At 36.6% G+C, this 25281-nt stretch overlaps 1 protein-coding gene across 1 annotated transcript in view; it reads left to right on the top strand.

Moving 5' to 3' along the window:
• TPO (thyroid peroxidase) overlaps nucleotides 1-23474 on the top strand; it is a gene marked incomplete at both ends in the record, with an annotated part of 35870 nt that extends 12396 nt beyond the window's left edge. Inside the window, 8 exons of the mRNA XM_084202601.1 lie at nucleotides 974-1180; nucleotides 6752-7267; nucleotides 12738-12996; nucleotides 13517-13687; nucleotides 14459-14696; nucleotides 18258-18463; nucleotides 19771-19941; nucleotides 23314-23474. Of these exons, the coding sequence (XP_084058727.1) occupies nucleotides 974-1180; nucleotides 6752-7267; nucleotides 12738-12996; nucleotides 13517-13687; nucleotides 14459-14696; nucleotides 18258-18463; nucleotides 19771-19941; nucleotides 23314-23474 (1929 nt within the window). The remainder of the gene's footprint in view (nucleotides 1-973; nucleotides 1181-6751; nucleotides 7268-12737; nucleotides 12997-13516; nucleotides 13688-14458; nucleotides 14697-18257; nucleotides 18464-19770; nucleotides 19942-23313) is intronic.
• Nucleotides 23475-25281: the final 1807 nt, after the last annotated feature.

Here is a 25281-nt window from a genome sequence, read left to right as displayed (position 1 = left end):
AGGTAGCTTGCTCTCAACTATTTCAGTATAAATCCAATTGTTCCTGACAAGTCCCATGTTGCCTGTTCTTACCAATTCTATTTATCTGCACCTGCCCTATACATTCATTATATAGCCCTTATATTTATTACAGGCTCTGTGAGTCAATTTTATGTGCTGCCCTTTCAGCTGCTTGACTTCCAAAGCACCTGCTATTTGCCAGGGAATATTTTGCAGCATGAGGGAGGAATCTCCACAAACCGGGTGCTGATTTTGCCCTTATGGTTTTGCTTGGTTATTTATATAGGCTGGACATGTACCGTAGATGTCTCTATGTGCTCCTTCTCAGAGCATCTGTATCTCTGTGCATCTTGCACAGAATTGCATCAGAAATATTTTTTGGCTTCTCCTTGCCTGGGAAAAGAAAGCTGAACTTTCAGCTGCCATGTGTTTGCAACCTACCTCATTTCCTGGGCTGCATAGGCTCCTTCATTTACATATGAAGCTGCTCAAACTTTCCCAGTATCAACAGTGATTTGAGATTTCCCAGCAAATCCTTTTGTTTAAGGATGAGAAAACAAAATAAATAAAAAGACAACTTTTAGACTGTCTAAAATAGATGTGTGGTTTTCAAAATTCTCTGAACAGGAACAGATCAAAGATACACTGCTCACTGGCAAACATATAAGAAAAACTCAGCTGCAACATCCTTGAAACTGCTTGTGGCACCTTGGTCTCAGCTCCTGAACAGAAATAGGCACCTGGTAGAGGTTGGAATTTATATTGTTGTTGGTTTCTTGGTTTTTTGGTATTTTTTGGTTTGTTTTTTTTTTTTAATTTGGTTTTAGTAAAACCGTTAGAAGCACTCTACAACATAAAGTTGGGGAGGGGGAAGATAGATTTTTATCACTGTTCCCCCTACTTTGGAGTGTTTTATCACTTTGTGAGAGGTAAAAGCTGTTTGACACTCAAGGTAAATTTTTTCTCTTCTCAGGTTCGTGAAGTGACAAGAAAAATTATTCATGCACCTAATGATGCTGTTACTGAAGACAGCCTGTATTCTGATATCATTATGGTATGGGGACAATACATAGACCATGACATTTCATTCACACCCCAGAGCACAAGCAGAACTACCTTCCTAAACGGGATGGAGTGCCAGATGACTTGTGAAAAACAAAATCCATGTTTTCCAATAAAGGTAAGATTCGAACTTTAATTCTTCAAAAATTCCAGGCTCTAAACAGGTGAGCAAAATCAAGAAACATTAGAGCAGACAGCAATAGAAAAAGAAAAAACAGTACAACTATTAAGTGAAACTGGTAGACATTTAATTTTTTTTTTTTTTTGGTAGAGATAACAAGCTATAGTTAATGTACTTAATAAAAACATCAATTTTTTAACCTAAGGTTTACATTGCAGACAAACTTTACTGGTCTCCCCTAATGTTATTGTTCTCATGCTTCAAGGTTTTAAGTTCCATTGGGGAATATAGCAAAGCAGTCATTTACACTTTCAGTCAGATAAAATGAAGTGTTCTTAATGTTACTCATAGAAAGCAATGATACTTCTTTCAGTTAATGCAAACTTTCAAAGAGAGCTACCTTTTCAATGTATGCATAAAAATGATCTCCAGGGAGCTACTGAAACCCACATACATCATATCTTTGCTTTGAGCGGATGGAAAACATGAATTCAAAGCTTGTTAGAGGGCTAGAAGAAATAAATAGGTATAAATTTAGGATACTGTATTTTTGATCACTTAATTTAAAAGTATAGTCCTTCTTTCATTCAAAAAAAACCAAACAAAGTAAAGTAAAACCATGTTTTTGTTTCTCAAAGCACAGCCTATCCAAGTCAGGCTACAGGAAAGCCCCATGCCCATCACAGCCCTTGGCAATGTTCAAATCAGAGCAACCTAAATTGCTTTACTTAGTGTCGGAGCTTGATTATTGACCGGCTTCTCTACATACTGCCATGTAGAGCTTCTATCAAAATAGAAAACCTTTTTTGCCTCAGCAAACTGTAATTGATAAACATTCCACAGTCTCCTTTTGCTTTAAGTGCCTCATTCCTCTTTCATTAAATGTAGAGGAAAATATTTGGGTAACTGTAAAGAGAACCAAATCAGGTTGGGTTAAAAGGTGGCTTGTCTTCCATACGGTGGGAGAATTTAAAATACAGGGAAGGTTAAGTGAAATTAATGAATGACTACAATTTGATCTCAGGCAGGTGAATCTAGTCCCTCTCACTCTGAAGATATGGACTTTTGAAAGTTTGCAAACATATCTTGACAGCATTCAGAAAGAACAGAGGCTTCTTAAAGAACCACATCCTTTCAGACAGTGAGCAACTGAGAGTACTGAGCAACCTGAACCAGCCACAACAGCCCTAATTACTAAGAGCTGGCAATAGAAATTGGTTTTTTTCTGTTTATGTTTTAAAGTCATAGACTTAGAAATATTCCCATTCCCAAAGTCTTACCAAGAGAGGTTGGGGTGGACATCTAGTCCCTGACTGGCAGAGCTTTGTATGATGTGAAGATGGATCCATTTGAAACATATATTACAATATACTGACTCCCTGTTTAAAAAATATGTTTTCTGTAGCTATAAAACTGCAAAAGTCTTCAAAAGTCATTTGTGTTTACAATAAATTCCTCAAAATAGCATGGCTAGTATTGATTTCTAAGTGCAAAACCCCCATATTTTTTTTATTACTATGTGGATTTTTTGTTTGAGAGGAGACTCATACTGTTTCCCATAACTTGAATGAAATGTGGATCACAGGGACCGCAGTAGCCTAATTACTGAACCCTGACTAATTCAAGTCTCAAAATCTCATCTACTTTAAAAAGGAGACAAAATAAAGAATCTTTAAAAAAGACTCCAAGGCTAACATTATTCATGTGGTAGAGGCATTCAGTGCAGAGGGATAAAAGGCACGTATTGTCATGGCATAGACTTGCAAGTGCATCCTTCAGTGCTCTAAATAAGGCACAGACTTTGGATTTTTATCTTGGAGCTGTGCTGAGGTTCAGAGAGCATGTTTCAAGGATGCTCTTGAGGGTGAGTTATGTGAACATGTACTAAATCTATCACTGAATATTTAACGTGTAGCTAAATCTAGCACTGGATGCTCCTCCTACTCAGCAGTGTTGGCCAGCAGGAGGATGACTCAAAGCTACCTCCAATGTATTATATTGTATGTATATATCTGTGTGTGTGTATATATATATATATATATATATGTATGTATGTATGTATGTATGTATGTATGTAAATATATATACAGATTTACACATTGGCCATGGCAGTTGACATACAAAGAAATTCAGTCACAGCCCTGACAGTATAAGTTTGCCAGCTTGTGATCCCTTTACATGGTTACAGTTCTATGAATTCTTCAGCTCCATTTTGTTATTAACCTATTATTCACAAATTTGATGGACAGATACAAAAATGGTTGTTATTTTGTGACTGTTTTTTCTCAAAGACAGAGAACAGAGTCTGTATTAAAAAAAAAATATATTTAAAAAGAAATTTGTTTTGCAGAATTACTGCAAAACAATTTATTTGTTGCTGTAAATGAAATAAATAGTGTGATCAGAGGAGCTAATTTTTGAACACTGAAACAAAATGCTATTACCCTCTAGAACTACTCTTCTTTCAGAATTATTAACTAAATAAATCTCCACATAGTAAATATTAGGGAAACTGCCACAGTCAGTTTTATACATTAATTTTGTGTATGAAGAAACTGTGGCTGGTTTCCAAAGGCAGTGAAATCGATAGCACATTATACAACCATGTAGACATAGAGGCTGCAGTTTGCACTCTTGCTGTTCTTACAAAAGCAGCACCCAAGGGAGAATCCACCCACAGAAAAGGACAACTGTGCCTGCACCTGCACATCTTGTCTGGAAGTTTTAGCAGGGAGAGGAGGCTCCTGACTGCACACATTAGGGAATCTGCCCAGGAAATATTCAGTCAGTGCAATTCAATGAAGGATCAAAAGTTGCAATGGTGCATTAATATTAATATTAATATTAATAACAAGTGTAGGTAAATGATTCATAGGTTCCCAGGAACCATTGTGATTTTCTGTTCTGGACATTTTTATAATAAATGCTATAGAATTTCTCTCAGCAATTCTCACATAGAGCCTGTAATTTCTGGTAGAGCCTGAACATTCTTTTTGCTGTATATTTACGGGGCTTCTCTAATGGGAAAAAAAAAACCCCAAACCCACTAGCTTTAGTTTACACTTCTTTTATAACAGTCTGACATGCAGAACAAGGTTGTGGAAGAAAACTTGTCATTCCTCAGATTATTATTTCAGGTTAGGGCTGAGACATAAAGAAGCATTAGAAAGACTTCCATAAGAGAGCTACTGACTTTATTCAGTATTAATTACGTTGCTGCCAATAAGACACAACACATAGTTAGCATGATGCAATCCAGAAAAGCTTACAGTTTTCCCTGAGTAAAAAAAGGTGGAAAAGAAACAGAGTCACAGAAAATTGAGGTGATTTGAAAAAGGTGAGATGTAACATGACAGGTTACTGTCTCAGCTACAAATAGATCTGTCATCTGCACTCAACAACCAGCAAAGTGAGTTCCTGCTTTCTTCTTCTGTTTCAGAAGCAGCAGCTTGCTGTCACACAGGATCATGGACTCTTCTCCAAGCATTAATACTTTCTTTTTTTTCAAACTTTCAGAGACCATAAGCTAGGCTTTCTTTTAAATCTACAGTAAAAAAACCTATTTACAAGGTCATTTCCCACAGGATGAATTCACAATAAGCAAGATTTTTCTTTAACTGAAATAACAGTTTAGAGATTGCAGTACACTTAAACAATTATTACCTTTTTCCTTCACATAGAAGAATTTCACCATAACCAGGTTTGACCATGTATATACAATAACCATTTAAATTAACATGCAGCTATGCAGGAAAAGTATTGTGGCCAATCAGGGTTTTGTTGCAATTTTTTCCCCTCTAGAATTATGCGACACAAACAAAAAAGAATCACATAAATTTTAGTCATTAGTTTTGAAAAAAAAAACGTTACTCAGTACCCATTTCAGCAGAAAAGGGTCTCTTTTTTCACTCAGTTTATTTTTAATGTCTCTAAATAATAATGTAAGGAACCTCTATTTTGCACATTCAGCTGCTGGCTGCAAACTACTAATCCTATGAAAAAGGAAAGAATAGCATAATGCAGCTCTGCCGGTCTCTTAATGTTCATTACTGCTGTTTTTTCTCCACTGGGACCAGAACGGATTGAATTGAAATTGCAGAGGCAGTTAACTAAAGATTATTCAGTATGAACTTCATTCAGTGTTTATGTTTTGCTGTGAGCCTTGCTGTTTAACAGCATAAAGGCATCTCCTACATTCTTTTCTCAGTGATATCTGAATTCTTCCTGGAATATCTCCTGATGACCAGAAGCAGACACTCAAACACATACAAGGCTGTGGCTGTCAGGTTCAGATATTTATATTATGAGATGAGCTGCCTGCTTACATTACCAGTTGAAGGGAAAAAGAAGCCACACTAATAGCAAAAGACACAATAACAAATGCTAAATAGAAAACACAAGACAGAGAAATTACTGATTTCAAAAATCAGTGAAAAAAATTACTTGTTTTCTTCAAACATAACCTACCTTGATTTGCTAAAACCTGGGCAATGAATAAATAATGGTGGAATTTCTTTACCAAATAAAATTAAACCATTTCTTAATGTAAATTACGTGTTGGTATCAATCTCTACGGACATGAGCTCTCAGTTGTAAGAAGATTTTACTTGATATAATAAGTAATGTTATTATATAAAGTTAATTAATTTCATTCAACAACAAAAGCTGTTTTGTTACTGTTAACCCAAATTTAATGACTGTTCTATCTTTGCAAACTGATCTCTGTATTATTAGAAAAATGAAGAAGAAATTACATCACATATGCAGCATTCACCGTCTTCTGCTGAAGAGTTCTGAAAAATGAAAAGCAAGCAGATAGAATACAAATAAGGTTTAGCTCAGGTGTCTGTACAAAACATTTATTTTCTCTTAGTCAGACTTTTGAACCTCATTATTTGACCTCAGTGTCTCAACTGTGTGGGGTTCAAATCAATAAAAAACTGGGCAATCTTTTATTTAGCCAAGTCTATGTGCAGCCTTTGCTTTTTAGAAAGATGGTCAGAATTCAGTACTTGTAAGACAACTGTTGTAGCAAAATAATGCATCAGAAGACTTGTGGGGGACTGGCAGAAAGCAGAATGAATATTTAAGTCTGTCTTTTTTAGTTAGGAAGCTGGATTAGAACTCAGTATTGAACCAAAGCTTTCACAGAGTGCTTCTGCAGACACTGAAACTCCTCATTATGTTTTGATGCATACAGGTAAACCTGTTGTTTCAGTTGCTCCTCAGTAGAACAGAATTTGAGCAGGTGTTCACATCTTCACTCTGATATGTTTTATGATGAATTGTCATTGTAAAGCCAGACTGATTTAGATGTAGATGTATTACATCAGCATCTTATGATAGAGTAAATGTTTTGGGGTTTATTTGTCTCTGCTTGAAAAAGACTCATCTTTTTCCTTCAGTCTAAAGAAAAACAATCTATACATATTTAGAATATGTCACTCCAGTAGATGAGGGCTGAGCAATGAAAAACTGAGAGAGTGAAGGTAAATATTTAGACAAGACTCAATTCAGCATCCACAGCTGTTCTCCTCATCTCAGAAAATACCCTTATTTTGTATGCAGGTAACCACCAACGATACATTATCTGCAGGGATGGATTGCCTGCCCTTCTACCGCTCCTCTCCCGCATGCGGCACTGGTGATCATGCTACTCTCTTTGGAAATATATCTGTGCTAAATACAAGACAACAGATCAATGGCTTAACTTCTTTCCTTGATGCCTCTACAGTCTATGGCAGTACCCCTGCAGTTGAAAACAAACTGAGGAATTTAACAAGCAAAGAAGGCCTTCTTAGAGTAAACTTAAAGCATTACGATAACCATCGGGAATACCTGCCTTTTACAGACCAGATCCCATCCCCTTGTGCACAGGACTCCAGTGCAGGTGGAGGTGAGAGGGTGGAGTGTTTTCTGGCTGGGGACAGCCGCTCCAGCGAGGTGACCTCGCTGGCTGCCATGCACACCCTGTGGCTGAGGGAGCACAACCGCCTGGCCCGAGCCCTCAAACACATCAACGGCCACTGGAGCGCCGAGACCGTCTACCAAGAGACGCGCAAAATTGTCGGTGCTCTGCATCAGGTTGGCTGCTTGTTTGCTTATCTACACACTGCAGGGAATATCTCACAACAGAACTCACAAAGCTTCCAACATGCTTCTGTGAGGAGCTTTTGAGATCACGTTACCTTTTCTTTCCCACCTATTTCCGTGCTTCCAATATGGCATGTTTAAAGTTTGTTTTGCTTTCCACTTTCCTAAATGCAATGTCCCAGTGCTTAGTTTGTCTAGGCACCTTAGTGCTCTGATTTTCGTGGCAGTTTCTACTCTGATACAGACTTATGCAGGCAACTCCAATGTCTGTTTTGTCTATAAAAGAGGCCTTTTCAGATGCTTTTTTTTTTTTTGGTAAGGAAAATTATTTAAAAGTTATGTATGTCTCTGTATTTACATAATGTACAAAATGTTTACTTTCTCACAGGTATATCATAAATAATAAATCCCCTGTATAAAAATGCCAGTGAAGTTTTCAATTAAGTAGTAATGCACAAATATCAGGGGCTACTGTTGACAGGAGATAGCAGGACAAATAGGAGTGGGAAAATACAGAAGAATCCATAAGGATGTTTATATTAGACATATTTTCTGACTCTTACAATTTTTTTTTTCAGTACCAAAGGAGACTTTTTTGAAGATAAATTGGGGAAGGATGCAATAAAAGTTCACTTTTCTGATAAAACAATTTTCCTTTCTTCTGCCACAATTTTTAGACAGCAGAATAGAATAAGGAGCATGTTTCCTTTAGGAAACCACCTACATTATCTAATGCATTGTTACTTGCACTCAAAGCCATATAGCTTCAAAGTAACACACTTAATTGTATTTAGTCAGCTCTTTTGAAATGTTTGGCTCTTTGTTTGCTTTAACCAAGTCAGCTCCTCTGCCATAAAAATGCCATTTCATTAAAAGAATGGCATTGACAAGTCAGAATAGTTGTTAATACTTGTTAGAAGAAGATTGCAAGTCCAAAAGCAGGCCTCTGTGCATTCATACCCTTCTGGTTTGCATCTGCAAACATAACGGCCTGAAAGAAGCAGTTTTATGCAAGGCACTGCGCTGCATGGATCAGCACTGCTCATTATCTCTGCTGGTATCACAGACTAATGAGATTTGCCTGTGGCTCATTAGAAATGGGTTTGAGTTATCTCTAGCTGGCTTAGAAACATTCATTCAGGACAGATAATTGGAGTATCTCTATTAGTGTGGTGTGTTAACTGGCACACTAATGACAGCTCTGGTTGAATTTACCTTGAGATTTCCACTATCAAGTTTTGTTTCAGTTGCTAGACATCTCTAAAATTCTCTTTTTTTGGAAGGAATGCTTTCAAGCATGAGTCCTGCCTGTGGGTGTGTAATTATAGAGAATTGAATAAAAAGCTTTTTCTTCTTTGTAGAATAGAGAAGATGAAAAAAAAAATCTATTTAGACCATACTCTTCTTCCTGGATGTTTCTTGGCACCATAAATATCTCTAGTGACAAGTATTTGATAATAGAAACTTGACAAAGTTAGCAAGCATAACAATTGTCTGTTGATATCCTGCACAAAACAGGTTTTTTTGGCTGCATTACACAGTTTCACTGACAAGGAGTAGTAACTGTCCTTTCTATTTCATGGGACTGACACATGCTTAACTTTATAAAGTATTCATACTGCAGTATGCAGTGTTAAAAACACATATTCTTATTTACGTCATGTTTTGTGCAAAAGACTATTTTTGCACTGTCATTTAATATCTGAAGAAAAAATGTACAATTATGCAACTGCTAGTCTAAACATTACTATCTCACACATACAAAGTTTGCACACACCTATGCTGCTCTTTCTGGAGACAGTTTCCCCTGATGTGCTATTTGATTATGAAAGATGGACTATTTGGCACTAGTCAGATGGAGCAGGACTTCTGCAGATCAATCTGAATCCAATTCTCTTTGATTTATTACAGTACCAGAGAACCATCTCTGAGTGAATGCAGTTGCTCCCACTTAATCCCAATTTTAGGTGACAACTGCCTTTAGTTTTCAGTGTACATGTAGGTGTTTATTTCGCTTCCTTCTGCTTCTGCTTGTGTTCTCTGAGCATCTTGCATGGTCCAAGGCACGGGTTGAAAGTGGTTGAAAGTCTCTCTTCTGAGACTTACATACATTAACTGCTTGGATTAAACTTGTTTGTGAAATTACATGATTAGATAGCTCCTCTCAGAATATGAAATTATAAAGAATAAATAGATAAACAATATATCTTATAAAATAGTAGGTATTGAATAATATCAGAACTCATGTTTATAAAGTGTATAGTTTAGACTATTAACAAAACTATAATATGTTTCCATTGTGTCCATTTTTTTATTAAAAATTGAACTCTTGTAAAATCACCTTTTACCCAAAAGTTTAGGACTTCAGCATCATCTTCATAATCTGTAAATCCTTTAATATTTTCAATGAGACCTGCAAACTAACCATGCATAGCACTTTAATGAATTAAACATCATTGCTTATTTTGATAGTTCTCTATTTTTTCTGCAATCTTTTCCAAGTGCTGAAGCTTCATTAAATTGGCACCACACTATCTCAGTGAGATACTATTCCTCTGCAGTTACAGCTGGCCAATGGCAATGACAACACACTTTTGGTCTTACTTATCCTTATGGTGGTTTGCAGAATTTTATATTCACTCTTCCACCCTTTTTTTTTTGTTTTCCTGTTCCAACCATTGTGCCCCACTCACACCTACTTTGGGGTATACTTGTAGAGCTTTTGAAAGGAAAGTCTCCTGACCCCTATGAAAAATGATAAGAATTTATGGATCTTTTTCATCTAATTGATAAAAACGTTTAGCTGTAATTCTGCCTTCTGAAGAGTGTTGCCTTAAACAGTAACACCCTGTCTGACTTGCAGTATTCTAGTGTTTACAGGTCAGGATTCAATTAGTTTTTCTGTAAACAGTGCACATGGGATTCATGATATGATGCAAAATCTATACAAAGCCTTTTCTGACACTCAGATGCTGTTTCTGTCTGGATACTTACCAAATGATTGGCAGAACTGCTAAGAAATTAGTGTTTTATTTTCTCTGGTGTGACTAAATGAATAGAATTTAAATGATCTTAATTTCTCAGTTAATATATGGTTATATAGATTAAAAAGGGCATATTAAAATACCAAGCATATGGGCCTCTGTTTAAAACACAGTGCTCATTTGTCATAATTTTCCACTAAATTAAACTGTGGGAACAATGACTGCCACGAGATAGGAGAAATATTGATGTTACTGATTAAAATTGTTTTCTTTTTGAGGCTTCTGCAGTGTTTGGATGTGATGCTATGAGGTGATGAACGTAGCCTAAGAGGAATTTGGATTACTACAAATCTCATAAATGTCACAGAATTGAGACCACTCAGTACCTTGCAGGTTCAGACTTAGGATATCCACATACATTCCTTATGCTCCTGCAAATACACAAAAGTTAACTTTTTTTTTAACAAATAGACTCAAAGTAAGCCAGAAATGATGAAGCCATTCATTAAGCTAGCTTGTGATTTCTTTCTCATATAGCAGCTTGCTGTCTGATTTTATTGACATATTTTGTAACAAACACATTCCTTTCTTTCCACAAGAGAATCTCATTTATTGAAGGAATACTCTACTGAAAGAAAGTACTGTGCTTATTTATGAAAGCAAGTAAACATTTTATGTCATTATCTGAGAGAAGGGACTGCATGCAAAAGAATTTTAACAAAAATAACTTTGATGCTTGTCAGCTTTTAACATCTTTAAAATTTATAGATGTGTCAGTTGTAGCAACCTGTAGTGAGCCTCTCCTTGACTTCACACAGACAAATTTGGCCTCATCCAGAGACTACAAAAATTCTAGATGCCATTTCAGATGGGGTTCTTTGGCAGATTCCAGTAGCAGTATTGTATTCTTCTGTATTAATAACAACTTAGCCTGCATTGTCTAAAACTCGCCTCTACTTGATGGAGCCTCATTAAGCCTTTGGAAGTTCCCATCAAAGAGATGCCTCTCCTAGTGGAGGGTAGGCAGGCATAAGACACCTCTTTACCCTTAGCCTTTTAATTTTTGTGTCTTGAAATGGCAACCCCTATTTCCCTATCAAAGAAATTAGAAATGAAGATGTTGCCTCTGGAGCAAATAAAAATCTGAGTTGCCCTTTCCTTCAGGGAGTCCGGCCTTTCTGAGCAGCTTAGCTTGGGATTTCATTTAAAATAAGCCAAAAAATTAGTCATGCTAGGATTTTTGTATCCATGACTAACCTACTTCTCCATAAGGTCTTGGATTGTAAAAACTATGTCTAAAATTAGAATTGCTGTCTTGCAAAACCTATGTGAATAAAGCAAAAGATTAGCTTTTCAAATGACAGTGTCAGTACTAATTTCTTTCAATAATTTCATTTGTTTCATATGCTGCACTAAAGGAGATGTAAAAGGGATTCCAACATATTGTCTTTTATATATTTTGTTCACTGCACAACCTAACCTGAAAAACTAAACCTCTACTTTCTGAGAAAAGTGATCAAATTGTGGAAAGGTTTGCTTGTCTGTGCTCTGTGCCTAAAATAAAAATACAAGTTTTTTATAAGGTTATTTTATGCCAGCTAGTTTTTCAATATGCACTATATCAAGTTCAAAGTACCTTTGTCCGTATATTTATTGCATATTATATTGCATCTATGAGGTTTTTTATTGAGTTCATTATGCTTCATATTTATCTCATATTGCTTTATTGAGTTCAGCATAATCTTTAACCTATAATGCATTTTCATTTTATGTGGTACATTAGAATATTTTCCCCTCTTTCCATTTCCTATGATTACTCCTATGCTTTTCCATGCCACTGTAATACTATTACATTATAAAAGCATTTGACAGAAGGTGTTTATCAGTCTTTTCATTTTTGAAGTGTATTTTTTAGAACTCTATAAATTGATTTAAGTTTAGTATAAAATGTCTACAAGGGGATTTTGGGCACCAGTATTTTGAAGCCTCATCATTTCAAATAAAAAAAAGAAAAAGAGGATTTGTGTCACAAACGTATGTCTGAAAATAGCATCTGTTCACATTAGAAAGCGTTTTTGAAAGATATTATATTGCTTCTTGCTTTCATTGCCATTTTTAAGGCCATTATAATTTACATTTTTAATCTCAACACACCTCCTGTGAGCTGGATTACTCCTGTGGTTTGTAAATGAGCAGCACTGGTAATCTCTGCTCAGGAGGCTTTGGTCTAGTATATCAATGGTAAGACCTAACAGGGCCTGACTGTTGGCCTGCTCTGAGCTGCACCACCAATTCTCTCTGGTCATTGGTCCCCTTGCTGCAAAAATAAGACTGATATTGTTTTCCAGGTAATATTGCACTTACTTATGACAAATGATTTGGCATAGATGAATGAAGAAAATAGCATTTAGCACCTGGGATTCATTACCATTCATCTATAGTAAAGCTGAAATATGTTTCTTTTTCTTTTCTTTCAGATTATTACTTTAAGAGATTACATTCCCAAAATCATTGGTCCAGATGCTTTTAATCTGTATATTGGCCTTTATACAGGTTATGATCCCACAATGAATCCTACAGTTTCTAACGTATTTTCAACAGCTGCTTTTCGTTTTGGTCATGCAACAATCCAACCAATAGTAAGGCGATTGAATGCACAGTATTTAGATGATCCTGAGCTCCCAAATCTTCATTTGCACCAAGTTTTCTTTAGTCCCTGGAGACTCATTAAAGAAGGTATGGTCTTATTTAAACTGCTTCTGGGTTTTTTTGTTCTTTTTCTCCCCAGAATACTGTAACTTTTTTCAAAGTTACTTATCCTGAATTAGGAATTGGAGCATTTATTTAATCAAATTATTTATTTCAGTTGTTGACTGGATTCCAGAGCACTAAAAAGAACTTGAATTATTATTCTCAATTAAATATTTGACTGGATTTGAAGAACATTACTCTCCAGATTAAACCAGTCTGGTAGATTAGCAATAGAAGGATGAGTGATGATGAAGACATTTCTGGATTTTTTTTGTGTATGAATTTATTAACAGGTTGCAAGTTCTTTTATACCAAAGAAGATGGAGCCCTTTCATACCTCTATTACTTTTTCTTTAAACTAAAGGAGATTTTTGCATGTGTCTGCATGTAAAAACCTGTGTGGACAATGTTTTAAAAACATAGAAACATATATGTATTCATATTTGTTATGAAAGTTATAATGGTTATATATATGATATAATACCATCATTTTTTATTTTTAAAGGAGGCTTGGATCCTTTAATAAGGGGTCTTCTAGCACATCCAGCAAAACTGCAGGTACAAGATCAACTGCTGAATGAGGAGTTAACAGAAAAACTGTTTGTGCTGTCCAATAATGGTTCACTTGATTTATCGTCATTGAATTTACAACGTGGCCGTGATCATGGACTCCCAGGTCTATTGATTTTTCTTCCAACTGGTAACTGAAGTATAACTGCCTATATTTGGGATGTAACATAAGCTTTTAAATAATAATTTTAGTAATCAGAAAAGTCACTTAAGTCTCTTTTAAAATACACATTGCTAATATTCTTAACTTTGATGGAAAATATTTGACAGTTTTGAGATTAAAATAATCTGGTAAATCTGGAATTTAGAAGAACATTACAAATGAGTGAATCTGGGTGTGCTCAGTGTAGGTACCTGAGGCTTGGTTTTGCTGGAACCAGCTCTGAGAAGTGGGGCTTTCTGCCTGAAGCAGCCCCTCCCCATTAGCAGGCTGTCCCCAGCCGGTGGGATAGGTCAATTCAGGCACAGCCTCACCAGCTCCACTAACCACAGAAGGTGTTGACAGATGTCTTCAGGAGCAGTTTAGATGGCTTAGTTAGGTACACTCTGCATGTTGAGAAATATTTCATGTTTGTCACTGTGTTTTGCATTAGATTTTTTGCTCCAGTCAGCCCTGGGTAAGATTGAACCGACAGTCAAGGAGTTAATAGACCATCAGGCCATGGATAAACCTGCTTAGAGAAAGACTGCTGGAGCTTAGCTCAGACCTGGCCATAATTTCTCTCATCATTTTAACCAGTAATAGTAGACCTTTTTTATACATAACTGTCTATGACTATGATCAAGATTGTAAAAATCCAGTCCTTATAAATTTTTAAATTTCATATATCATGTCTAACAGACAAATCTAATCTTCCTTTAAACATCATCTTTGCAGGTTATAATGAATGGCGAGAATTCTGTGGTTTACCAAAACTGGAAACTCACTCTGACCTGAATACAGTAATAACCAATCCCAATGTCACTGAAAAAATCATGGAATTGTACCATAATCCTAACAATATTGATGTTTGGCTTGGTGGCCTCATGGAAGACTTTCTTCCAGGTGCAAGAACTGGCCCCCTGTTTGCATGTATAATTGGAAAGCAAATGAAGGCACTAAGGGATGGTGACCGGTGAGTTTATTATGAGTCCAACCATGTATAGAAACCCAGTAGCAATGGAGATTTTACAGACACTTAAATATGCTTCAAACAAATCATTCTCTATCCCTTGCACATTTTTGTCTTAGCTTCCTCAGTTTTGTTGGGTGAGCTTTTGATTATTCTTCTTTGGCTGGTACACAGTATCAATTCCAGATGACATGGAATTTCTTTCTATGGTACTGTGGTATCCAGCTGTGCACTGCTGCTGAAAATGCAAGGTGCCACCAGGAGTTAATGGTGGCAGGGGCCAGTAGCTCCTTCAGGGATGGAGGTAGTACTTTGCAGGCTTTATTCCCCCTGAGGGCTGCACTGGGCTCAGGAGCTGGAAGAACCTCAATATTTTTCTTTGGCAACTGCAGCGAAGTCAGAAGGGATAGGAAAAAGCTGTAATTCAGTCTTCTAAGAGGGGATAAAATAACCACCACGTACTTGGCCTTATGTGAATTGGGACTGCAGAGTGTTCCCAGAGCTACCTCATTGGACACAGCATAGGATGTCAGTTCAACCAACCCTGCACAAGTGCCACCAGGATCTTGTGCCAGTACAACCCCTCATGCCAGAAAAGCAGGAGGAATGCAGCTTTAGGTCACAACAGGGCACAAGAAGCTGTTTATATCTTGCTGCTGCTCATGAAGCAATTATAAAACCAAACTTTTTTTATTTCTGTCATGTACTTGTGGCAGTAATTTTGGATCTCATGAGGCAACTAATTTAAAACTGCTCACACCATACTAGCAGGGGTGTTTAAGTACATCTGGTCCTTACAATGACCTTTAAGCTCCTCTCATAAGTCACTGTTATGGAAAATAACCATTATGGAAATAATCATCCAAGGCAGAATTTAAATCTGGACTTTAAAAAATGTCAATTAGCTCACAAGAAAAAGCAATGCTAATCATAAAGGTAATATTTCATTTGCAGAAACTGTATAGACAACAAACATTCTACTCATCTGTGTTAAAAACATGGTTGAAAGCCCTCTGAATTGTACAGGCATACTTTTCCCTATCCGAGGAAGGAGCATCTATGGAGGTCTTTTCAGCCTCCATTCTATTATTCAGTACCTTACACAGTTACTTAACATTCATGTCTTATAATGCTACCTGCATTAAATAAACATAAGCCTAATTTAATACATTAACTCCAAACTGAGAAAAAGAGAGTTCTAATAATGAGAGAATTCCTCAGTTTTCTGCCACAAAGTTTGCGGCAGTTAAATGTGAAATGTTATTCTGTCATTAATTACAAAGAAACCACCTAAGAGAAGTTAGAAGTATGTAATAGTTATAGTTGTCATGTTATAGTTGTCACATAATAAGAATAGAAAAGTGTCTGGTCAGGTAGAGTGTTGGGTGTTACCTATAACTGCACCAGGGACACTACATACCCTAGATACAGATGTATCTAGTGACAGATCTGTACGCAGGGATTTAAAAATAATTCTTCTAATGTACTCTCTAAGTTCAAAAATCAGGACTACCTGGAATTGTCATCTATCTGAACTCTGAATCCTGATAGCCAAAAAACATTTTTTTCAGTAATCTCACAAAAAATAAAAGGTATTCTTCTTCCTATCTGCCAAACTCAGGCACTGTCTTAATCACATCACTGAAACAGCTTGTTTCTGATCCATTAGCCTTCTTCCACCTCTTCCTCCTCTGAATATTTTTGCAATCTCAGGATTTGAAATATTTGGGCAAAACTTCTGAAGTTTTGACATACTTTGCATAGGGTTTTGGTCACCTGATACAGATAGAATGGAGTAAACAAAAATGTTTGTTAAAGTAAACATCTATCTGTTGGGTAGATTAAAAAATCATTTCTCATTTAGACCTGTAGATAAAACTGAATTTTGTGATGAAAGTAGAATAGGTTTTAATGTACATGAAAGGGGACGTGACAGATGTAGAACTGAGCAGAGGAATGTCTTTGATAGCTTTGGTTATAGGAAGGGGCGCTGGAATCATCAGTGAATTTTCAGGATGCTCTGAGTAGTTTAGGAACAGTGTGAAGGTGAGATTTAGCCTTTAGTCCCTCCATCTCTCCTGCTTTTCTTGCCACAGTGCTGCTGAGGTGTGGGACATCCACTTCATCCCTGGTTCTGTACATTGCCTCCTCCTTCAATGTAGGCAAAATGGGATGGGTTTTTTAACAAATCAGGCTTCTGAAGGTAACTATTGGCCTACAAATAAAGCCAGTTTTCCAAAATTTCACATGCACTTGCCTTATCCTGGTATGCTCCTGCTGGCAGCAGGATCCCATTTGCCCTGAAAAGCCATCCTAGGGCACACTGGCAGTCCTTCCCAGAACACAAACACAGCTATCAGACTTCCCATTTGCATGGAACCTTTACAGACAGCTCATTAAAATCTTCAAATGCTGCTCACGTGTCAGGTTTGCATAGAGTCCACAGCCAATATTGCTGCTCTGTTTTATTTGGGAAAATGTAAACACAAACTCACAGACTTTCTAGAAACCTCAGCCATGAGCCCACTGTAATATGGATCATAAACCTGAGCTCAGTTTCTATAGTGTGATCACTCCCATACTCTACTGCTGACTATCCTCAGGCAAATTACCACCAATCCTGCCTAGCTTTTGGGAAAATCCTAACTGGCCTGGCCTGAGTACCACAGGGAACTAAGCAGTGTAGCAGTGCTTATGACCATTTAATTTACTAACAGAGACATTAAACCAAACTCTCCAGAAGTAATTTTGCCATTAATGACACTTCTTTACATACAAAATGTTTGTCTTTCCTTTTCTCCTCATTGTTTTTTTTTCCTCCTTTCTTTCCTTTAACCTTTGAATGTATATTGTGTATGCATACATATATATTTTATACAATGTCACCATTTAATAGGTATACTTTTGTAGCACCCACTGGTTCCTCTGTTCTGACACCACACTCCTGACAAAACAAAGCAGGTCTTGCCTGTTCCAGACAGTCCTCTTAGCTTACTTTTTGTATGATCAAAAACATGACAATCTTATGTTTTTCTACTATAATTAATCTGCATATCTACAGGTTTCTTAGCAAATTAAATGCTCCTAGTTAACCAGAGAAGCATTCAACAATACCTGTTTTCCTAGCAACAATTCAGTAAGGGCAAGCAGAATTCAAAAGCTTTGGTATGGGGAAATCTATTATGGTTACTCTTTAAAGTTTATGCTTTAACAATTTATGAGTGAGCAGCACATGTTATTGTGCATAGGAGTAAGGATCCAGTCCAATCAAGTCTGTCTCAAGTTTTTGTCTCAGGATTGTAACTTTTTTTGTGGACTTGTTTAATCAATGAAAAGCAATTCTGGGTTTAACACAAGACCTGAGCTGACCAGTACATCAGACTCACACTGGCCTTTTTATTAATGGTTCTGTATGGTCATGGCGTTTACTCCTATTATTGTTATATTCACCTGTTTTTGCTGTAATTCTTATTTTTGGTCTTTTATATAATGTACTGTGTAAGTTAGAATAACCAGTTCTTTAAATTTGATCTTTTCAGAAAAAGTTTGTATTATTCTTTCCAGATTTTGGTGGGAAAATGATGTTTTCACAGAAGCTCAAAAGCAGGAACTCAAAAAACATTCACTGTCCCGTGTGATTTGTGACAACACAGGAATTTCTGAAGTGCCAGCAGATGCCTTTCAACTTGGAAAGTTTCCACAGGATTTTAAGCATTGTAACAATATACCTGGGATGAATTTAGAAGCTTGGCAAGAATTTTATCAGGAAGGTAATCTGTTGTTACCAGTTGTTTTGGAGGGAAGGGAGGGGTGGAGAGAGAAGGGGAGGGGAGGGGACAGTAAAGACCAGTTGAAGAACTGACCTTGGTTCTGGCAGATCTTGAATTACTGGTCTGGGTGAGACCTTCAGTATTTCTATCACTTAGAAGTGGGATTATAGAATCATAGAACATTTTGTCTTGGAAGGGATCCTTATAAGACATCTAGTTCAACTCACCTGCAATGACCAAGGCCATATTCAAGTATATCAAATTGCTTGGAGCCCTGTGCAATCTGAATCCAAATGTTTCCAGGGATGGGGCATTCAGCTCTTGGGGCAACTTGTGCCAGTGTTTGAGTACTCTTGTGTGGTAATCACATATCCTCTGAACAGAGACAGACATAATTCACTCCCAGGATTTTCCTGGGAAGCTGTGAGAAACCTCAAAGAAAACAATTCTTATCTCTACTTGCTGCAGCTTTTGTTGTGCACATGTGGAATATGTTATGGAGATTGTTTACCAAAGGGTGATTTCTTAATTGGACTCTGGTGATGGTGTTTTGATTGATTGACCAATTAGGTTAAAGTTGTATCAGACTGTCTGGCAAGGGTAATGGGTTTTTCATATAGTAGAATATAGTATAGGATAGTATAGTGTAGTAACCGTAACAATAAAGTGATTTATCAGCCTTCTGCAATCACAGAGTCAATGCTCATTTTTTTATTCCTCATTCAGGGGATTGCTGCTACAATACTCTTGTAAAAAACTCGTTCCTTATATTTAATCTAAATCAACCCTCTTTTAGTTTAAAAACATTACCTCCTATTGCATGGGGTTCTGGTAAAAAGTTTGTGCCAATCATTCTGAAAACACTGTTAAATTAGCAGACTGCAAAAAGGTCTCCCTGGAGCCTTTTCTTCTTCAGGCTGCAACAACAACAACAACAATAAAACCCCCAACTCTCTCAGCCTCTCTCTTCAAAGGAATGGTGCTCCAACCCTCTGATTATCTGTGTTGCCCGACTCTGGACTTGATCCAACAGGTCCATTACATTACAACATGTCCTTCTTATGTTGTAATGCTAGTTTTGTGAGGATTACAAGTCAAACCTGTGGTATCCCATATAACTTCTTTTCCATAAATGAACAATGAAAATCTTGATCGCCTTAAAACATATGAAAATTTTCACTGAAGTTAATGTTTATAGCAGTAATGAATACCATCCATTTGTAAGTATAAGGGGATCTCATAGTTTGACATGGGATGTCAAACTTTTCATGTTTTAAAAGCCTGTAATACAGATTTTCTATTTGCAGATGAACTATGTGGAACACCAAAGAGTGTGGAAAATGGAGATTTTGTATACTGCTCAAAATCTGGAAAATCTACAGTGACTTATACATGTCACTATGGATTTCAGTTACATGGAGAAGAACAATTAACCTGCACAAGCAAAGGATGGAACTTTGAGGCTCCAGTTTGTATAGGTATTATATTATTATTATTATTATTATTATTATTATTATTATTATTATTATTATTATTATTATTATTATTATTATTATTATATGAGTTTTCTAACAGCACCATAGCTCATCAGATGTGAATTCACTCCTATGCTTCCTTGTAGTTAGCATCCTGGGGTTATAGGTGTAATAGCACAAAAATGTGAAATTCTCTCCAGAATTGCTATCTCAATTTCTACCCATCCTGATTCAGCAATCAAGCTGATGATAGGAAAATGGCACTAAAAATTGCCCAGTTAAGCAAAAATCAGGTCTATTAACAGCCAGTGGGAGGGAGGGGGAGGAGAAAGTGAGGAAAAAGGCAGCAAATCAGAATTATACATTGCTTCCTCCTACAATGAACATAACAGCATGACAGAGAGTTGTCATTTTTCTGGCATTGTTTCAATGGATTCTCTAGATAAAAGTTGAACTGTGAACCACTAGGTCATGTGTCATCCTAATAATTTTAGTAAAAGTGAAAAAAAAACCCCATTCTGTGAAGTGAATAAGTGAAATTAAGGAAAGTAATAATCACTTTAGGTCCAACCTCCCTCTCCCAAATAGCTGTGAAAAGATTTGCCAGAAGTTAATTATTTCTGCAGGTACAAAAGTAGAGCGGGTGAAAAATCAGCAAAAGGACATCTTTCTGGCACATTGTCACAGGAACCCTTTTCTGGTTTTTTAATAATTCTTTAATCTTCTCTTTTCTTTTTGACTTTTACTCTTTAATAGAATAGGTTAGAAAGAGAATGTGGCAAATATTTCGACTTTGACTCTTCATGTTATGAAGAATGAATTCTATCTGTTCACATTTCAAATGTGTGCTTTTATAATGAGGGTGTGTGTACATATATATATGTATATATGTGTGTGTCTGCATATTCACACTCCTCTGCTTTATAAGAACATGAAAGAAAACTAAACCCAAAAAGGCTGTATTTCAGAATATATTATGGATGGTGGTAAAATAATTTGAGTGCAAGTGCTGCAGCTCATCCACAAAAAAGTCTGCTTATCGGTATTTCTGTGATAGCGGAATAGAAAGCTCTTCATTCTAATGGTATACCTGGTATGGAAAAAGTCAAATGAAATTTGCAGCTCTTCCCTTTATTCACATCCTATTTATCCACTGAATTCCTCCCACATAAATACTATATAAAGAAATAAAGCTGTTAAATGAATTATAATAAAACCTTTTCAATAGATTAATGTTCTGGCAGTGAATGGAATAAATAAGTTAAATGAGTGAATCATTCCTTGTCCTAGTTTCTTTTAATATGCTCAGTAATGTAAACAAAAGACTGTATATCTGCTATAGGAAAACAAGCTGCTGCATATATTAAAAAAGCAATGCCTTTATTAAAGGAAAATCATCAAAACCCACTTATGCAGATGCTACTTGAGTTTTACAGTAAAAAGCACTTTGTTCCATGCATGCCTGTGCAATATGTTCCCATTCTTTTAAATATTCAGCAAATTAGGGATAAATCAAGCAATATAATGAGGAGGATAGAGCTTAGCATTTCTGCAGATGGTTTCAAAATTACATGCTGCTCTGGAAAAGACAGAGTGGCTTGCTGGCAAAAGCATAGGATTCTGAGAGCTGCTAATTCCCGCTTACTAACTTGGGCTTTGAAATCATATCTATTGATTCAGGAAGTCATTTAGTGCTACAATATGCCACCTTCCTTAATATTAAGTGATGTCATACTCCTGGTAGATAACTCTTTATTTTGATTTAGTAAACTACTGCTCTCTGATTAGCAGGGTAGACTGGTCAGATCTGACATGCACTATTTAGTGATGAAGAAGTGTTAGCTGCTTAGCAGGTAGCATGACTATGGATCTGCAGAAGTGGAAGTGGCATGTCTGAATTACAGTGTAGGCAAAGGTGCAGGTTTTCTTTCCTGGATGATGATTAAGGCAGTGAACATTGACTCAAAATTTAGTTTTGAAGGGAGTAATACTCAGAAATCTTCACCCTGAACAACAGAATCTTTTTGTGCTTCAAAGTGTTATGAAAGTTATTGTTTCTTAAGGGTTCTGAAGTTTTAGATTTTTCCTCCATGTTAGTCTTTTGAGCGTCTTAGTTGATAACTATCTTTGGGCACAGTGACTTTTTTGTACTAACATTTGAGAGAATCAAGCTGATCCTATTTCCAATGATGGAAGGTGGTCTCAGTGACAATGGTAAACTAAGTCAGCAAATACAGGTCAGTTTCTAATACTGATTGAAAATAACTACTTATATTGAAGTAGCAGATCAAACATCGTAGTAGAGAAGGAAAGCAAGAAAACCAAAAAGAGAAGACACTGAAGCCTTGACTACTTGTCCACATATGGGTTTGCAATGCTTCACAGGACCATTGGTCAGAGACATTAAACAAGCTGTCACATATACAGAATCAATAACACTGGACACCTACTTTTTGTCAACTGAATTCAGTCATGCAAGTAAATATTACATAGAAAGAAGAAAGTTGTAAAATTATGAAAAGACCTTTCTTTCTTTCTTTCTTTCTTTCTTTCTTTCTTTCTTTCTTTCTTTCTTTCTTTCTTTCTCTCTTTCTCTCTTTCTCTCTTTCTCTCTTTCTTTCTCTCTTTCTTTCTCTCTTTCTTTCTCTCTTTCTTTCTCTCTTTCTCTCTTTTGAGTACTTTCTCTCCTGCACTGTTGTTTCCCATTTCATCACATAACCAGAAAGTGAGAGTGAAAGATCTTGAAAGGCCTCAAGAACAATATGCATATGCACATTTTCCAGTGGATAATTGTTCTTCTGCTCAACATTCTTCCAGGATATTGTCATTTTACAGAATTTATATAGCATCTTGAAACAACCATCCTTGCAGTGATATCATAAATTGTGGTTATAAATTTTGTAACCAAAGCTAACCTGAAAATTTGACTCCTCAAAATCATGCCTAGAAGTGTAGAGAACTGTGTTTGCATTATTATTTTCATTATGTCTATAGAGCACAGGATGAAAACATTTATAGAGGAAGTCAAATCTTAGGATATAAACACATGCAAGAAGAGCTCTCATGTTTAGGGTTTGCATTTTTAAAAATTCAGCCAATTTCCGTTTGTAGCTTTTAGAGGATTATGAAAGCAACATTTTTTTCATCATTTCCAGCTTTAAAATAAACAAACAAAAAATAAAAACAAAACAACAACAACGTTCTACTTTGTCCTGTCCTTTAAACAGTAACAATACAGATTTTTTATCATTATCTGTCTCATTGAAAATGTACAATGCCTTTCATTTATGAATCCTTGTAAAAAGTGTTTATGAGAAATTAGTAATCCCTTTGTAATTTGTAATTATTATTGATCACTGTGTACTCATTTTTCAGACATCGATGAATGTGAAAATGAAATTAATCCACCATGCCATCCTTCTGCTACATGTGTTAACACTAAGGGCAGCTACAAATGTCTCCACACTGATCCCTACAAGCTGGCAGAAGATGGAAGAACATGCATTGGTAATGGCTGTGAACCTACTGTCCATTAAAATGTCCTCTGTTCCTCTTTACAATGCTGTAAAAATTCATCAGATTACATTTTTTTGAAGAGCTGTTAACATATGTGAATAATCTCTGCACAACCATGGGCATAAAGATACAGACATTCTGTAAATGAAGGTGTTGAATAAATAATTCTAATACATAAAAAAGCTTTTTATTTCCATTCCTATTGCATATAAACACTAAGTATTTCCTGAACAGTGCATATGAGGAAGGAATCAAATTTGTCTCAGTTTCTCCTAGCCAGTATCTAAATTCAGCAGCTAAATATTAACTAAGTTCTACCTGACACATTCCAAAACCATCAACCCTTTCAGAGCCAGCAGAAATTATGCATTTTCTTGGGGTTTTCTACTTTTCAGCATGCATGGAAGCTGTATGGTAGAAGTTTAGGGGGAATATGAGTGCAGTTGCCCTTTGAAGCTGAGCAATACCTGTTCTGGGGAAAGCTCCATGAAACCTACAATCCAACCTCAAGTGGATGGGTATTTGCTTTATCTAAGTGCCCAAGGGAAGCACACAATGTTTAAACCACCCAGATCTTGCAGACAGAGTGCTGTACACCACACAATCATAAGCACACTGAATCTCACTGGTAGCACATTATTTTTTTCCTATTTCAGCAATTTCTTGGTTATGACGTGGGACTACACTGTCCCTTATTATTAATTGCTGTAAGAAAACACAAGATGATAATTCCACAGAAAAGAAATACCTAGTTGCAAACATCTCTTCAATTACATGAGGTATATTCAGTTTTCCAGCTGTGTTTCAGGGTCACATGAGCAATCCAACCAGTGAGACTGCATTCTTCAAATAACATCTTAAGCAAGGCCACATGACTTCATCAAAGGCTCAGGAATGAAGTACAATGGCAGACTGCACTAGCCCAGAAGGCACTCCAGTAGAAAAGCTTCCCCAACAGGAGGTTGCCAGAAGGGACCTACCTCCCTCTTGCCGTAGAAAAAGAAAATGCAAATCATCAGGGCCTAATTTTTATGAGACTAGACTAAAAAGTTATAGTGGTAGCCATTCAGAGTTTCATCTGAATCAGAAAATAGAAAAAAAACCACATTTTTTTAGGTGTTTCTTAACTTTATTATTTATTCCTTTATCCAATCTACCATAGTTACATTGTTTTATTCCTCTAAATTCAGAGACAAAAATCTGCTTTCAGATAAATTTAAAGTGGTTAATTCACTGGTGTTGAATGCAACAATGATAATAACATGAGGACACTGCATTGGCATATGGCTGCTCTTGCAGTGGGTATGTGCTATGGACTTCCTGATCTGGAAGAAATAGATGGGTCTTTCTTCAAACTGAAAGAATTTTTATGTCCACAAACCCTGGCCCTCATAAGGAATTTTACCCACAGTTGTAAGGACAGTACAGCAGGGCACATGCAATCTATAAGATTTTTGGAGAGTATTGACAGCTTTTTGACAGAAGTTGATCAAGGAGACAAGAAGAAAAGTTGCTCTGTGGGACCTAGGCCTTAAAAATGGAATCACAGAATGGTTGAGGTTGGAAGGCACCTCTGGAGTTCATCTTGCCCAGTTTTTCTGTTCAAGCAAGATCACCTAAAGCCAATTGTCCAGGACCATGTCTAGGCAGCATTCGGCTCTCTCCAAGTGTGGAGACTCCACAGCCTCTCTGGGCAAACAGTACCAGTGCTCACTTACCTTCCCAGTCTCAGTTTCCTGATGACACCCACTGTATACCAGTTTGTGCCCATTGCCTCTTGCCCTGTCACTGGGCACCCTGGAAAGGGCCCAGCTCCATCTTCTTTGC

Source organism: Fringilla coelebs, assembly GCF_963513975.1.
Source record: "Fringilla coelebs genome assembly, chromosome: 3".
NCBI lineage: Eukaryota > Metazoa > Chordata > Aves > Passeriformes > Fringillidae > Fringilla > Fringilla coelebs.
Note: the sequence above shows the minus strand (reverse complement) of the source record. Positions and strands in the feature narration are given on the sequence as shown.